The following is a 16,426-nucleotide window of genomic DNA, read 5'->3' as shown; positions in this document are numbered from 1 at the left end:
ATTCTTACACGTTACAGTATTGCTTTTCTCCTTGATAAGAAATCAGAGATTTGGATTTTGAACACACACATTACAACTTACAGGATACTAGGTCTAGTCATCAGTGTTTACCACCTTCTTTTATTATTTACTTATTTATTTTTGGCCACATCGCCAAAAGGTGAGCAGAAAAACGTTAGCTCTTCTCATTCCCCTCTTTCTTTGCCTTTTTGTAATCTCAGAACACTTAATCCTGATCTGGTTATGGATTGTAGTTTATAGAAGGGAAGGAATCAGAGTAGAGTTCTGCTGGATTAAGTGGACTGGATTGAATTCTCTTTGGTCAGAGGTCACTATCTTTTTATTTTATTATTTTTTATTTTGGCTGTGCTGCATGGCTTGCATGATCTTAGTTCCCTGACCGGGGATTGAACCTAGGCCCTCTGTCAGTGAAAGGGTGGAGGCCTAACGGTTGGCTCCTACCACCTTCTTTTATATCCTAATATTCCAATACCTAGGATCTAAGCCACAGTTGTTGAATAAGGTCCACCCCCAGCATGGATTTGAACTTACTACTTCTGACACGAAAGGGGCCATGACAGTTGTTTCTTCCACTTCACTCATATCTGAGGTGCTCCCCAAGACCTCCTCGCTGGTCTCTGGTGGAGGGGTGTTTGCCTCTCTCTCATAGTAATACTGGATCAACCGCTGAACCCCAGCCTTCAGTGCAGGTTTAAGTGCAATGCCGATCGCTAGCCCTGTGGGTCCCTGTGACGCTCCAGCCATGGCCATCAGAAGGTCATATCCCAGATCTATGACCCCGTCTCGGCCTCGTTCCTTGGCCACGTCCGGGCAGTTCTGAACGGCATAATACACTGCTGTGCCCAGGTTGTAGAAGGTTCCCACTCCCGGCAACATCTGGGCTATGTTGTGCACACTCTGCTCCTGCTCCTGCTCACAGTCTTTGGCGGAGGGCGACCGTCGGGCTCTCCGTGGGCCTGGGTTCACTCCAGCCCACAGCTGCAGAGCAGAGGTCAGAGCATCTACTGACACTCCCCTCCCTCTGCTTCTGTTTCTCTCCAGCTCTTGCAGATGTCTGATGAGGGTCTGTGTAGCGTTTACACCCCCTTGGCGGTACAGCTGAAGCTGCAGGACCTGTACATCAGCTTGACAACCAGCTTTCTCCAGGGCGATCATCAGTGGCAGGCTCACCAGGAACCTGGTGAGAGGGGCCATTTGAGTGAAGCCAGGGAGGGATTTGGGAAGAAGGGTCTGGCAAGACAAGGGGTATGAGGAAGTTAGCGAGGATTCCAAGGGTGAAGGAAGATGTAGTAAGACATCCGTGTGGTTTCCAGATGAAATGGCGTCTGCAGTGTGCAGCAGGAAGCAGCAAAGAAGTAGCTCAACTGGTAACACGATGAGTCTGAGACCATGCAGGTTCATAGCAGGGTGCACTGGAGAGAGGAGAAACCAGAAACATACAAACTGTCTCCTTAAGGGCTGTGGTCCGAAAGGAGCCCAGGACTCAGGGTGAACCTCATCTGTTACCTCCAAACTTCTGATCTTTTTTAGCTAAAGGACTAAAAAACAGGAAACTCAACCCAATTGTTCCCACTTGACCTTCTCCATCTTCAGGTCTTCCTCAGCATGATTCCCACCCATTTATAAGGAGCTCCAAATTACCACACAGTCCAGTGATTCAGAAGTGAGACCGCCTTGATGGATTTGGTAGCTCCTCGATCCTGTTCTGCCGACTCCTCTGCCCGAGGAAGAGAGCAGATGTACTGGCTTTCCTCTAGTATCAGTAAGAGATGTAATCTCTGCAAATATTTGTTCCTCTGTTCTGGCTTCTCAGACTTTGTGCACTTGTCCCACACTTGGCCTCAGTATCTAAAAACTTCGGCATTTGGCATTTCCAACCAATCCCTGCCACATTCCCACTTTAGCTCATGATAGAAGCTGGGAGACCCAGAATCAGAAGAGATTAGATGTCTATGATTCCCTTTTATTTCTCTTTTCAGTTTAAAAATTAAATTAGCAAGCTACAGTGTCTCATTGGGGATTTATTACAGGGGGATGGATGAGGAAAAAAGTTCAAATGCTTCTCATGCTGAGATGTATTACAGGCACAGTATATGCTAACTGAAAGAAAAAATGAAAAATAGAATGTGAAATAAGGACTGAGAGCTACCAAGTGGAGAAGGGCAAGGTTAAAGCCAGCACTGGGATGAAATAGAGTATATCTGTTCTAAGTAGTGTCCAACATTTCTGCCTACTTACTGTGTCCCATCTTATTTATTTATTTGCCTATGTTTGGTATTTGTTCCAGCACCAGGGTCTTCGTTACATTGTGTGGGCTTCTCTCTAGTTGTGGTGCATAGTTGAGGGTGTATGGGCTTAGTTAACCTGTGGGATGCGGGATCTTAGTGCCCAGACCAGGGATCAAACCTGTGTCCCCTGCATTGGAACGCAGATTCTTAACCACTGAACCATCAGGGAAGTCCCTGTCCCATCTTTGAACACCGTCCTGGGAGAGCAGACCTGTTTACAGTGTGGCATTGAATATCTGCAGTAAAGAATCTGGACAAGTTCCTGAATCAGTTTCTCCATAAAGCACTTCAGAATAGCTGTAGAACATTTTGTAAATCATGTTGTCGTCATCCATAGACATTGAGAGGCTCTTAACTTGGGGATGTTTTAAGCTTTTTACCTAATTCTCCAACTAGTTCTAGTTCCCAAGACTCATACTGGCAGTTCTAGAAGAGGTTGATTCCAAAAGCTCTGAATTGTGTTACACAACATGGGGGATGGCTTCTCAGCAAGTTCAATCGCCATCCAGGTTAACTGGCAGACCGGCCCGCCCAAAGGGTTGTATTCACCATCATTAATAAACCTCTCAAGGTAAGTAGCTGAGTTTTTGATTCATCCAGTTCTCCCTGGGGGTCCCCCAAGATTCCTCAGAATGACTTTAGCATTGCCAGTGCCTTTTCCTTTGTTGTGCTTTTTGCTCTCACGAATGAGGGGTTCGGTCCTTTTCTCCTGTCTTAACAAGCTGAATCTGCAGAATGTGAGCCCCAGCTTGTGCAACCAGCCTCTTCCAGGACCACCTCCAAAGCTGAGTTGGATAGATGCTCAAGCAGAGGGGCTAAGGAGGGGGCCACATACAAGAGATGCTGGCAGGTTTTAGGATCTGGGAGAGGGATCTGGTTGGAGAGCAGGTTCAGAGGATGCCCAATTTCTGAGATAGGCTGCTGGAAGGTCGGGGCCCCTCCCTGGGCATTTCTTGGGAAGGCAGTCACTGAGGACAGCAAGACACAGCAAAGGAGCAGCGCAGCCTGGATCACGGTGGGTCCTGGAGCAGCTCTGCTGGAGAGAAGCAGCGCTCAGACTGGGCAGTGGGGAGAGGCTCGGGAGGAAGAGACTCCAGGGCTGCCCAGAGCTTGGAAGTGCCTCAGCCCTTAGAAACTTCAGTTACCCTGAACATACCTCACACCCATAAGGGCTATGGGGGGTCCTCACTGTTTTGAGGAAGAAACAAACCAGAGGAGCAAGAAAGTCCAAACATCTTTGCTTTGATATCTTCACGGCTGGAATGACGGTTTTGATTTTTTGGTTGTATCCCACTTTCCTCTTTACCCTAGCCAAAATCACAAGGACCAGAATGCTGATAGCATCCAAAACAGTGAAGGACATAGCACGCACAAATATTTATTCATGTCTTTCCAGCCCAGACTTTGTGCTTCTCACCTTTGTCCTATGCTGACAAATACAGGGCCTTGGGTCCTGCTAGTCCTGCCCCAGGAGAAGGCAATGGCACCCCGCTCCACTACTCTTGCCTGGGAAATCCCATGGACGGCGGAGCCTGGTGGGCTACAGTCCATGGGGTCGCGAAGAGTCGGACACGACTGAGCGCCTTCACTTTCACTTTTCACTTTCATGCGCTGGAGAAGGAAATGGCAACCCACTCCAGTGTTCTTGCCTGGAGAATCCCAGGGATGGGAGCCTGGTGGGCTGCCGTCTATGGGGTCGCACAGAGTCGGACGCGACTGGCGTGACTTGGCAGCAGCAGCAGCAGTCCTTCCCCACATCCCTAAGTTCTAAGGTTTTACCCCGGACCTATACATGAGATGAGGGAAATTTCCTCTGTAGATTCTGAAAGGGAGAAGAGGTAAGGTAAAAAGACTGATGATATATGGCAAGAGACTCCCCAAAACGTTTAATAAGTTCTCATTAAAAGGATACACTGGGTGAAGGTCTGGGGAAACTGAAAATATTGGTAAGTTGAATGAAATCAGTACAACTTTCACTTCTCACTTTTCTAATTCTAATGGAAAACATAAAAAAAAAAAAATCTATTCATCATCTGGGTAGTAACGCTTTCCATATCTAACCAATACTCCAAAAGTTGGGAGTTTAGGGTTAAGCAGTTTCATCTAGGGTTTAGCAGTAAAGATGATATCTGATGCCTTCTGAAACTAGTACAGGTTCCTACATGTGGTTGTGGTAAAAGCTTCCTTGGTGTTGTCACTCCCTTCTGATAGATAACCAAAAGGAGCAGGCCAGAGGGAGGGGCTCAGGGTCCTTCCCTCTATTTATTTTATTTCTCTTAGTTCCCAGAGAGCAGATAGAAGAAAGAAGAGGGGTTGGTTTGTACAGACACACTACCAAACTGCTGGAAGCAAGAACCAGGAGCAAAGGGAGGGATCCTTTCTGCCTGAAGTTGTTGTCGTTTACTCACTAAGTTGTGTCTGACTCTTTGCCGCCCCATGGACTGTAGCCCACCAGGCTCCTTCTGTCAGTGGGGTTTCCCAGGCAAGAACACTGGAGTTGGTTGCCGTTTCCTTCTCCAGGGAATCTTCCCGACCTGGGGGTCATCGATGCCGCATCTGCTGCATTGGTAGGTGGAATCTTTATCGCTGAGCCACCAGGGAATCCAGTTACCTGAATTTGCATGTGAGCGAGCTAAGTCAATTCAGTCGTGTCCAACTCTTTGCGACCCTGTGGACCATAGCCCGCCACGCTCCTTTGTCCCTGGAATTCTCCAGCCAAGAATACTGGAGTGGGTTGCCATTCCATCTCCCATCTTCCCAACCCAGGGATTGAACCTGCGTTTCTTACATCTCCTGCATTGGCATGCGGATTCTTTACCACTAGATAGACCTTGAGGGCAATTTGCTAAATGAAATGTCAGACTCAGAAGGACATATACCTCCTGATGTCACTTATGTGTGGAATCTTTTAAGAAAAATTGAACTCATAGATACAGAGAACGGACTGGTAGTTGCCAGGAGGTGGGGACTGAGCAAAATGTATAGAGGAAGTCAAAAGGCACAAACTTCCAGTTAGAAAACTGAAAAGTCCTGGGGATGTGATGTACAACATGGTGACTATAGTTAATAATACTGTGTTGTATATTTGAAAGTTGCTAAAAGAATAGATCTTAAAAATTCTCATCACAAGAAAAAGTCCTAACTATATGTGGTGATGGATGTTAAATAGACTTATTGTGGTGATTGCTTTGTAATATATACAAATATCATATCATTATGTTGCACATCTGCAACTAATATGTCAATTATATCTCAGTAAAAAGAAGAAACAAAAATGGGGATATTAATACTTGTTTTACAGAAGCAAAAAGGACTTTGAGAGAGTGTCATGAATAGGTGTGGGCTTCCCAGGTGGCGCTAGTGGTAAAGAACCCAGCTGCCGATGCAGGAGATGCAGGAGACTCGGGTTTGATCCCTGGGTCAGGACGATCCCCTGGAGTAAGGCATGGCAACCCACTCCAGTATTCTTGCCTGGAGAATCCCAGAGACAGGAGCCTGGAGGGCTATGGTCCATAGTGTCGCAAAGAGTCAGACTTAGCGTACATGGATGCATGGGTAAGTATATGCTAATACATTTTATAATCTACAGGAAATAGACAAATCGCTAGAAACACACAACCTACCACGACTGAATCATGAAGTAATAGAAAATTTGAATATACCTTTAATTAATAGGAAGATTGAATCAGTCACCAAATTTTCCTAATATGGAAAAGCCCCGGACAAAACCGCTTTATTGGTGAATTCTACCAAACAGTTGTGGGTTTTCTTTTTCATTCCTTTTATTCCTGCCAAACATTTGAAGAAGAATTAACACCACTCCTTCTCAGACTCTTTCAGTATATCAAAGAGGAGGAGACATCTCAAACTAATTCTAGGATACCAGTATTACCCTGATATCCGTGCTAGACAAAGACCCTACAAGGAGTGAAAACTACAGAAAACGTATTTCATGAGACTATGAATGCAAAATACTAGCGTGTTGAATTTGGCAGCATATTAAGAGTGTTATACAACATGACCAGGCAGGATTTATTTCTAGAATGTAAGAGTGGGTCAGTATGTGAAAATCAATCAGTATAATTCACTACATTAACAGAATGAAGGAGAAAAATCACATGATCATATCAGTTGATGTAGAGAAGCATCTTACATCTATAAAATATAAATAGGAAAAAGCTTGCTCAATACCAAAGGCCATATATGAAAAACCCACAGCTAACATCATATTCAATGGTAACAAGACTGAAAGTTTTTCCTCTAAGATCAGGAACAGACAAAGATGTTTGTTTACACCATTTTTACTCAACATAGTGTCAGATGTTCTATCCAGTGCAATTACTCAAGAAAAAGAAAACAAGACATCCAAATTGGAAAGAAAAAAGCAAAATTATCTCTGTTTGCAGAAGACATGATCATATGTGTAGAAAACCCTAAATAGTTGCACCACACACACACACACACACAAACTTATTAAAATTAATAAGCAAATTAAGCAAAATTACAGGATACAAAATCAACACCTCAAATTAGTTGCATTACTATACCCTAACAATGAAAAACATGGAAAAATGAAATTAAGAGAGAAAACAATTTTTTTACAACAAACTTTTTTACAGCATCATCAAAAAAAATAAAATAATTAGGAGTAAACAAAGGAGGCAAAAAAAAACCCTATACACTGAAAACTACAAAACATTTCTGACAGAACTTACATAGGTATAAATACACAGAAAGATATCACACCCATGGACTGGAAGACTTAATACTGTTAAGATACCAATACTACCCAAAGAGACTAACAAATCTGACGCAGTCTCTACCAGAATCCTAGTGATGTTTTTTGCAAAGTAGAGAAACCATCCTAAAATTCACGTGGAATTTCAAGAGACATTGAATAGCCAGAGCAATCTTGAAAAAGAAAATAAACTTGGAGAACTTGTTTCCTGATTTCAAAATTTATTACAAAGTTACATCACTCCAAAGAAGAAAGCAAATTTGGTGATCAGAAACAAGTCAGTAAAATAAAAATGAAGTGGTTCCTGAAAATTTTAAAAAAGCTGTAGTAATCAAAACAGTGTGGTACTATATAATGACAGGTACCGCAAAGGAGCTATTCTTCCAGGCCAGTCAAAGCCACATTTGTGTGCTTCCATAAGCAGCTGAGCTGCAGGTAGAGAATAATCCTCTTCTTAAAAATGAAGATGCCAACTAGGATACACCACTCAACAAGGCTTGCCTCCCAAGAGAATATGCTTGGGTAAGGGAAAGCATTTCTTGAAAATATTTCTAGGTTAGCCCTAACAGATAACTGGATGAGAGACTTCATTAACATACTGGGAACTTACAAGAATCAATGAGAAAAGCAAAAGTTTCAATTTAAAAAATAAACTAAGAACAAAGTTTGCAAAAACACACAAAAACCAGTATGGTATAGGCATAGAAATAGAGATATAGGCTAATGGAATAAAACAGAGAACCCAGAAGTAAATCTTTGCTTATGTAGTTAAATAATTTTTTACAAGTGCGTTGAAACCATTCAATGAGATATATGGTGCTGAGGCAACTGGATATTCACATGCAAAAGAATGAAGTTTGACCCTTCCCTTATATTATATACACAAATTAACTGAGAATGGTTTAAAGGAACTTCCCTGGTGGTCCAGAGGCTAAGACTCTGCACTCCCAATAAAGGGTGTCTGGGTTCGATTCCTGGTCCCACATGCTGTAACTAAAGCTTTTAGTTACAAGGAAGATTGAAGATCCAGTGTGCTGCAACTAAAATCTGGCCCAGGCTAAAGAAATAAAAATATTTTTAAAAAGAATGGATTAAAGACTTGAACATAAGAACTAAAACCGCACAATTCTTTTTTTTTTTTTTTTTTCTATTTTCTTTTTTTATTTATTTATTTATTTATTTTTTTATTATTATTATTATTTTTTTTTCCAGTGGGTTTTGTCATACATTGATATGAATCAGCCCGCACAATTCTTAGAAGAAAACATTGGAAAAAAATCTTCATGACAACATATTTGGCAATGATTTCTTGGATGTGACAGTAAAAGCACAGGTAAAAAAAGGAAAATAGAGTTCATAACAACTTAAAAATAATAAACCTTTAAAACTTTTGTGCATCAAAGGACACTAACAACAGAGTGAAAAAGTAACCCACAGGAGGGGAGAAAATATTTGCATATCATATAGCTGATGAGGGATTAATATTCAGAATATATAAAGATCTCCTACAATTTAACAATGAATAATTCAATTTAAAAATGTGCAAAGTGAGGCTTCCCAAGTGGTTTGGTGGTAAAGAATCTGCTTGCCAATACAGAAGAGAGAGGAGATACAGTTTTGATCCCTGTGTCAGGAAGATCCCCTGGATTAGAAATGGCAACCCACTCCAATATACTTGCCTGAAAAATCCCATGGATGGAGGAGCCTGGCAGGCTGCAGGACATGGGATCACAAAGAGTCGGACATGACTGAGCACGCACATATCACACCGTAAGATTGCTTCCAGCATTAAAAAAAAAAAAAACAAGCGTGCGAAGGGGAATTCTTTGGAGGTCCAGTGGTTGGATCCCGGGTGGGGGAACTAAGGTCCTGCAAGATGACTGGTATGGCCAAAAAAAGGGGATGTGGGAAAGGGACTTGAATAGATATTTCTCCAGAAAAGACATACAAATGGCCAGTAAGCACATTAAATATGTTCAACATTATTAGTCATTAGGAAAATGCTAATCAAAACCACAATGAAAGACTATTTCACTCAAGCTAAAAGTCTGTCACAAACGGGTGAAGAAAATGTGGTCTATATGTGCAATGGGATAAAAAGTAACAAAATGTGTGACATTGATGAACCTTGAGGTCTGTGTTCTCAGCTGCTTCCAACTCTTTGTGACCCTGTGGACTGTAGGGGTCCAGGACCCCATGGACCCCAGGCTGCTCTGTCCATGGGATTTTCCAGGCAAAAATACTGGAGTGGGTTGCCAGTTCCTACTCCAGGGGATCTTTCCAACTCAGGGATCAAACCCACATCTCTTGAGTTTCCTGCATTGGCAGGTGAATTCCTTACCACTGAACCACCGGGGAAGCCCTGAGCTGAGTCTTGAAGGCAGAAGTTTAATCTGGAGGGCAGAGCATTGAGAGAAAAAGCCTGCTTTTGAAGAATGGAAAGTAGTCCAAGATGAAGATAACTCCAATATAAAGTAGGTGTATGGGTGGCATGGTCCTAAGGCTGTCAAGGTTAGTCAAAGACCAGACACACTCAGAGGCTCTGGACTCTGTCTTAGAAGCAGTGGGGGAACTATCAAGTGCTCTGGACAGGGAAGTGAAAGGGTCAAACCTGTGTTTTAGAAAGATAACTCAAGTGTGCATGGGTACTCAGTCATGTCCGACTCTCTGCCACGCCTGGACTGTGACCCACCCGGCTCCTCTGTCCACGGGGCTTCCTAGGCAAGAATACTGGAGTGGGTTGCCATTCCCTTCTCCAGGTATATTCTCAACCCAGGGATTAAACCCTGGGGCTCCTGCATTGCAGGCAGATTGTTTACCACTGAGCCGCTTGGGAAGCCCAGATCACTCAAGAGGGCATGTGAAAGACGGACTTGGGAGAAGGGGAGATGGAAGAGCGGAAAGCAAGCAGGACCCCTACCACAGGAATCTCCATCAGAGACGGCAAGCAGCAGTGACCGGGAAGACGGCCAGAGGAGTCAAGGGTATAGAAGCTTGGATGGTTTCTACATAAGGGTGGTGGTTGAGGGCTGAGGGGAGGAGGAGATGGGGAGTTAATGTTTAATGGGTAGATTTTCAGCTTAGCAAGATGAGAAAGTTCTGGAGATGGACCGCACAGCAACGTGAACAGAGTTCATAGTTACAGGCCAGCTATTGAACTGTCCACTTAGAAATGGTTAAGATGGCAAATTTTATGATATGTGTTTTTTTTTTTTTTTTTTACCACAATTAAAAAAAAAAAACAAACTAAACTGGGAATTTCTTGGTAGTCCAATGGTTAAGACTGGGTACTTTCACTGCCATGGGCTCGGTTTCAATTCCTGGTCAGGGAATTAGAATTCCACAAGCTGCGTAGCATGGCTTTAAAAAAAAAAAAAAAAGTAAACTAAAAAAGGAAGCAAGAGTGGATTTTTGGAGCTGGGGGTTGGAATGGGAGCTTGCTCCGTCCACTCCATGCATCGACCTGGTGTTGCAGTACTTCCAGGAACGGTGCACCAAAAAAAGAAAAAGAAAAAAAAAAAAAAAAGAAAAGAAAAGAAAGAGAAAAAAAAAAAAAGGAAGCAAGAAAATTATTTTCTTTAGTTTTAAGTTCCTTTTTTATAATGAAGAGGGCAATTTTTTTTCAAATTGAGTAGACTCACAGGGTACCAGAAAATAGGTGAAAAAAGACCCATATTTAATATATTAGTGTGCCAGGCCCACCATAACAAAATACCATAGATGGGATGACTTAAACAAAAGGGGTTTATTTCTCATGGCCTGGAGGCTGAGTCCAGGGTCAGGATGCTGGCAGGTTTGGTTAATTCTGAAACCTCTGTCCGTAGTTTGCAGATGGGTGCTGTCTCGCTGTTCCCACACACGGCCTTTCCTCTATCTGTACGCATTTCTGGTGCCTCTTCCACTTCTTATGACACCAGTCCCATTGGATTACAGTCCCACTCTCATAATCTCATTGAACCTTAATGGTTAATGGCCCTCTGCCCTCTCCTTAAAGGCCCTCTGAGCAAATACCGTCACATTGTGGGTTAGGGCTTCAATCTATGCATTTTGTTATAAGCGGTTCAGTTTGTAACATTTAGAGACAGTATCATGTAATACCAAGAATAAAAACTATGAATAAGAATTTAAAACATGGAAAGAAAATTCAACTTCTCAGTTGTGCCACCCACGTTTCAAGCGCCCAGTAGACACACGGGGCTGGCATCCACCGTATGGGACGCACAGATAGAGAATATTTCTGTCTTCCCGCAGATTTCTGTGGGATAGCAGTGGTCTGGAGATTGTGGACGAAGTCATAAAACCCCTAAGATTGCATTTTAATACACCCCTCGGTTCCTCTTCCTTACCTTAATCAGACGGATTATCCTGATCCCAACTATCTGAAATTTCAACAAGGACCGGTAAGATTTATGTCACTTCTGATTTTCAATGTGTGGATTAGCACATTGATGAAAGACTTGCTGGCCTGGCAGCATTCTTGCTCCTGGGGCTATCTGATCACTGGGAAATCTCAATTTATTGTAGTACCCAGAGTCTGAAAGAATAAAGCAAACATGTATATGTCTTAAGGAGTCATATGATTTTCTGGTGAAAGGAAAACCTTTTTGTTTGTTTGAGGTAAGAGGATTCTCTTTACTTAGCATGAATACTGATAGACTGACATAATCATAGTTGAATTATTCCATTCCATACCTGAGGATTAGGATAAGGGAGTCAGTGACAATTTTAAATTCAGTTTAATTCTTTCTGTGCATAACCTCTTTGTTTATGTAAAGCATAAAGTTTCTAGGAAAAGTATCTAAGTCATGGCCCTTGAATAAGGCCCCACATGAGTAGGAGTTGAGATCACTTCTTCAGAAGTCTTATCCTCTGAGGCTCTGATTGTCGTTTGTCACCTCTGGGTGATTCATGTCTGTGCTGCCTCCCAAGCCCTCCTCCCTAGTCTCCAGTAGAGGGGTATTTTTCTCTTTTTCATAGTGATACTAGATCAGCTACTGAATCCCAGCTTTCACTGCAGATTTGAGCACAGAGCTCACCAATAGCCCCTGGTCCCCCGACAACCTGGGCATGATGTATGGCCCCAGGTCTATGGCCCCATCTCAGCCTTGCTCTTCGGGTCTGTTGTAGTTCTGGGCAGTAGAGTACAAAGCCATGTTTGACTTTGTAGATTCCCCCTCCTGGCGACAGCTGGGCCACATTGCACATATGCTTGTACTAGCTTTCTAGAATGGAGAAGGCACATCTTTCTCTCCAGGATAAGGCTGAAGCCTGCCTAATCACTGCAGCACAGAGACCAGAGCACTCCCTGGGAGGCCCCGCCCTGAGCTACTGTCCGTCTGGCACCTTATGTTTGCTTGAAAAAAGCTTACTTGGCTTTCATGTCGTCCAGGTTATGAAGATGAAGCTGCAGGGGCTAGGGCTCAGCCTGGTGATCAGCTTGCTCCCGGGACATTCTTGGCAGAGGACAAAATGGGTAAGGTCAGGCAGGGGCTTTGGGAGTAGAGCCTGGCAGAACCAAGAGTCTCCAGAGGGTGGGTGGATCCCCAGAGATGAGGAAAAAGATACCAGGGTCTTTCCTGGGCTCCACATGAAGTGAGAACCGCAGGGAAGAGCCAGAGGCACTCGAAGAGCAGGTCACGACAGGGCTCAGTGATGCTTAGGCAGGTCAGACTACACTAGAGTGGAAGACAACATTCACACTGTTCCCTTTGGGCTGTGGTCTGAAGGAGCCCAGGGTTCAGTTGGAAGACATCTTCCCCATCAACTCCCAGCCTCCCTTCCTTTTCAGTTTGGGGCCAGGGAGTAGAGAATGGGACTCAGTTGCTCTTCTTGGTCTCCCCATCCGGATTACCAGGGGCTTTTTCTGCTTCACGTGGGCCCATTCCATGTAGGCATAGGGCCCCAAACTACCGCACAATCCAGTCACCGAGAAGTGAAGCCGCTCTGGTAGATCGAAGCTCACTCTGCCCAGTTCTCCATCCCACGTGGAGGAAAGTTGGTTGCTTTCCCCAACAGTCAGCAAGGGACATGCCCTCTACAAATATTTGCCCATTTGTATTGACTGCTCAAACCTTGTCCCGCTGTTACAAACTCAGTCTCAAAATGCACCGGCACTTCTGTGGGTCCCTGCCACGTTCTACCTCCAGCTCACAAAAGAAGCTATGGAGGGAATTCCCTGGTGGTCCAGTGGTGAAGTCAGGAAAACAAGATCCCGTGTGATGCAACACCAAAACAAAACAACAACAAAAAAAAGCTCTGGAGACTCAGAGTTAAAAGAGATCAAATAACTGTGATTCTGATCTAGAAGCAACATTTAATTTCTCTTTTCAGTTTAAAAATGAACACAAACAAGTTACAGCATCCAGTTGGGAATTAGAAAGTAAAAGGTAGATAAATGGGGAAAGATTACAATATCCTTCATGTCTAGTACGTAATACATCCCCAGTATCTGACAAACAGAAATTGGGGAAAAAAATAGAGAATAGGACTTATTAAGAGACGGGGCAGAGCTGACTCTGGTCACATGGCTTTTAGCATTGGGATCAAATGAATAGAATTGGGATCAAATGAATAGAATTGGGATCAAATGAATAGATGCTTCTGCCCTAAGCTTCTCAACATTTCTAACTACCTGTTCTGCCCAGTCCTTGTACACGATCTTATCAGAGACGTTTGAGAAAGGAAATAGGGTGCCTTGGAGGCCTTCCCTATCCAAAAATATCCTGGACTTGCGTCTTTATGAACTCCACTACAATGTGCATCAGAATGGTTGAGAAACGCTTGATAAAGTACAGCTGATCTTGTACAGGCATTGTGAAGTCTTTCATCTCAGGGCTGTCCACTAGCTGGTTGCTTACTGCTTGCAAATGCTCCCAGGACTCGTCCGTGCACTTCTGGGTGACATCAACGGCAGCAGCTTTAAGCTCTTTTACCAACTCAGTGTTAGGGAGCTTCTCAGCAAATTCAGCTATCATTTTTGCTGTCTCATAGAGCACCCACCTATCTTGCTGCCTACATGCCTCCACAAGGGTAACTGAGCGCCTCACTCGCCTAAGCTCCCCTGGGGATCCTCCCAGATCCTTCAGCATGACCTTAACTTTGCCAGTCCCTTCTCCTTCACTGTGCTTTTTGCTCTCACGGATGAGGGTTTCAGTGGTGTCCTTTCCTCCTGTCTTAACAAGCTGGAGCTGCAGAATGTGAGCCTCAGTTATGCAACCAATCTTTTCCAAGACCACCTCCAAAGCTAAGTTGGATAGGTACTCAGGCAGAGGGGCTAAGGAGGGGGCCACATGCAAGAGATCTTGGCAAGTTTTAGGGTCTGGTAGAAGGATCTGGTTGGAGAGCAGGTTCAAAGGATGCCCAGTTTCTGATATAGACGGCGGGAAGGTCGGGACCCCTTCCTGGGCATTTCTTGGGAAGGCAGCCACTGGGGACAGCAAGACACAGCAAAGAAGCAGTGCAGCCTTCATCACGGTGGGTCCCGGAGCAGCCCTGCTGGGAAGAAGCAGTGCTCAGACTGGGCAGTGGGGAGAGGCTCGGGAGGAAGAGACTCCAGGACTGCCCAGAGATCGAAGTGACTCCGCCCTTGGAAACCTCAGTTGCCCTGAACGTCAGAACTTATGGGCTGTGGGAGATATTTACCTGCTCCTGGAAAAAAAAGAAGCCAGAGGAATGAGATGATCTGAGCACGTCCTTTGCCTCCGTGCCGCTCTTGATCTGAATGACCGCTTTCTAGATCTGACCTTCTCTTTATCTCAGTCAAAACAGTTGACCCCTCTGACAACCTCAGTTGACCTCACTGAAAACAGTGAAGGACGCAACCTTCACAAATATTTATCTGCCTCTTCTTAGTTCAGGCTTTGCCCTTACCTTTGCCCCGAAGCTGAAATCAGGTTTCTCCCTCTGTGGATACTGCGCCATATCCCTCTCATCTTAGGATTTCTCCAGACCTAAACTTAGATCAGGAAAATTTCCTCTGTGTCTTCTGGGGAAGAGGGAGGTGAAAGGCAGCGATGCCAGTGATTTCTGGATAGGAGACACCAAAATAGTTCTTTTAAATTATTTTTTATTTTCTAATTGAAGTATAGTTGATTTACAATGTTGTGTTAGTTTCAGGTGTATAGCAAAGTGATTCAGATATATATATATCTGAATTATACATATATTCTCCAGATTCCTTTCCACTATAGGTTATTACGAGATATTGAATACAGTTCTCTCTGCTATGCAGTAGGTACTTGTTATCTATTTTACATACAGTAGTGTGTGTTTGTTAATCCTAAACTCCTCATTTATCCACTCCTGCCTTACAGTTTCCCTTTTGGTAACTGTAAGTTTGCCCCAAAATACTTCTTATTCAATGGACTTAATAGGTAGAGAAATAGAACAATAGAATCTACCAGCAAGTCAGACCAAATAAGAGCAACTTCTGTTTTTACATTAATTCCAATGCAGTTCCTTAATTAAACATGTCTATTACCTTACTACCCCTTTCTAAGCTAATATCAAAATATAAGGAATTGGGCTTCATTTCTCGACCAGGGGTCTAGGAGAGAAACTGCAGTCTGAACAATGAGGAAGGATGGCATATGGTGCCTCCTAAAACTGGTACAAAGCCCACGTGTGATCATGGCGTCAAGGTTTCTCTCTGGTTCCACAACCACCATGGCATACAGCGAAAGGGAACAGATCAGTGAAGGGATCCCAGGTCCCTCCTCCTATCTTATTTACTCCTCTCAGTCCCAGGAGGGCCCCCTAATAAGCGAGAAGAAATCAATCCCTAGAATAAGAGAAGTAAGTCTTCGAGGAGCTACAGGGACACATTCCTAAGACTGGGAGAACCAGATGTAGAGATATCCAACACCGTTGCCTGAAATTCTTGGACCCTAAATCCACAGGGAACCTCAAGACTCTGCTGCTTCTGTAAAGCTGTTAGGTCTTTGGATCCTGCCAAATGCTCCCACTTCTGACTTGAGTCCCCATCCATGACTGGACCTCCAGTTCTACAATCAGGTCATCCTCAATATGACAATTACTTTTCCTTGAAATTGCTTGCATTTCCAACTCTGGTGTCTTGGGAATGACAGGGGAGAGAGAATGTGTAAATGTGCAGGGGGTGGAGAGCGGTGGTTCATTCGTCTCCAGGACTGAGGAGGGGAATGATAGAGGGATGAAGACAAAGTCTGGTCCCTCCAATCAGACTCCCCACCTATGCTCCTGTCCTCATCTGCTACCTGTTCCTCATCAATTCCCATCAGCTATCACTCCTTGAGTGATGGGTTTGTTTTTTTTTTTTGTTTTAATTAACAGTTTATTTTTGGGAATTCTCTGGTTGACCAGTGGTTAGAACTCCAGATTTCCACTGAAGGGAGCACGGGTT

General features: G+C 43.9%; 2 protein-coding genes and 1 pseudogene across 2 annotated transcripts in view; 1 reads left to right on the top strand and 2 right to left on the bottom strand.

The window, feature by feature from the left end:
• Window positions 1-471: 471 nt before the first annotated feature.
• LOC133043441 (apolipoprotein F-like) lies at window positions 472-1,422 on the bottom strand. The gene has a single exon (XM_061124278.1). It carries the CDS (start codon window positions 1,420-1,422, stop codon window positions 472-474), a length of 951 nt encoding a protein of 316 aa, XP_060980261.1.
• Window positions 1,423-10,403: 8,981 nt separating this feature from the next.
• LOC133049431 (U2 spliceosomal RNA) lies at window positions 10,404-10,547 on the top strand (annotated as a pseudogene).
• Window positions 10,548-13,373: 2,826 nt separating this feature from the next.
• Window positions 13,374-16,426, bottom strand: part of LOC133048412 (apolipoprotein F-like) — a 6,117-nt gene continuing 3,064 nt past the window's right edge. The window contains exons 2-3 of the mRNA XM_061132087.1: window positions 14,917-15,072; window positions 13,374-14,538 (exon numbers count right to left, since the gene is read on the bottom strand). Coding sequence (XP_060988070.1) covers window positions 13,755-14,538; window positions 14,917-14,978 — 846 coding nt within the window. The 5' untranslated portion in view covers window positions 14,979-15,072 and the 3' untranslated portion in view covers window positions 13,374-13,754. The remainder of the gene's footprint in view (window positions 14,539-14,916; window positions 15,073-16,426) is intronic.

This window comes from Dama dama, chromosome 3, assembly GCF_033118175.1.
Source record: "Dama dama isolate Ldn47 chromosome 3, ASM3311817v1, whole genome shotgun sequence".
Lineage (NCBI taxonomy): Eukaryota > Metazoa > Chordata > Mammalia > Artiodactyla > Cervidae > Dama > Dama dama.
The sequence above is the reverse complement of the archived record's forward strand: the minus strand, read 5'-3'. Positions and strand labels throughout refer to the sequence as shown.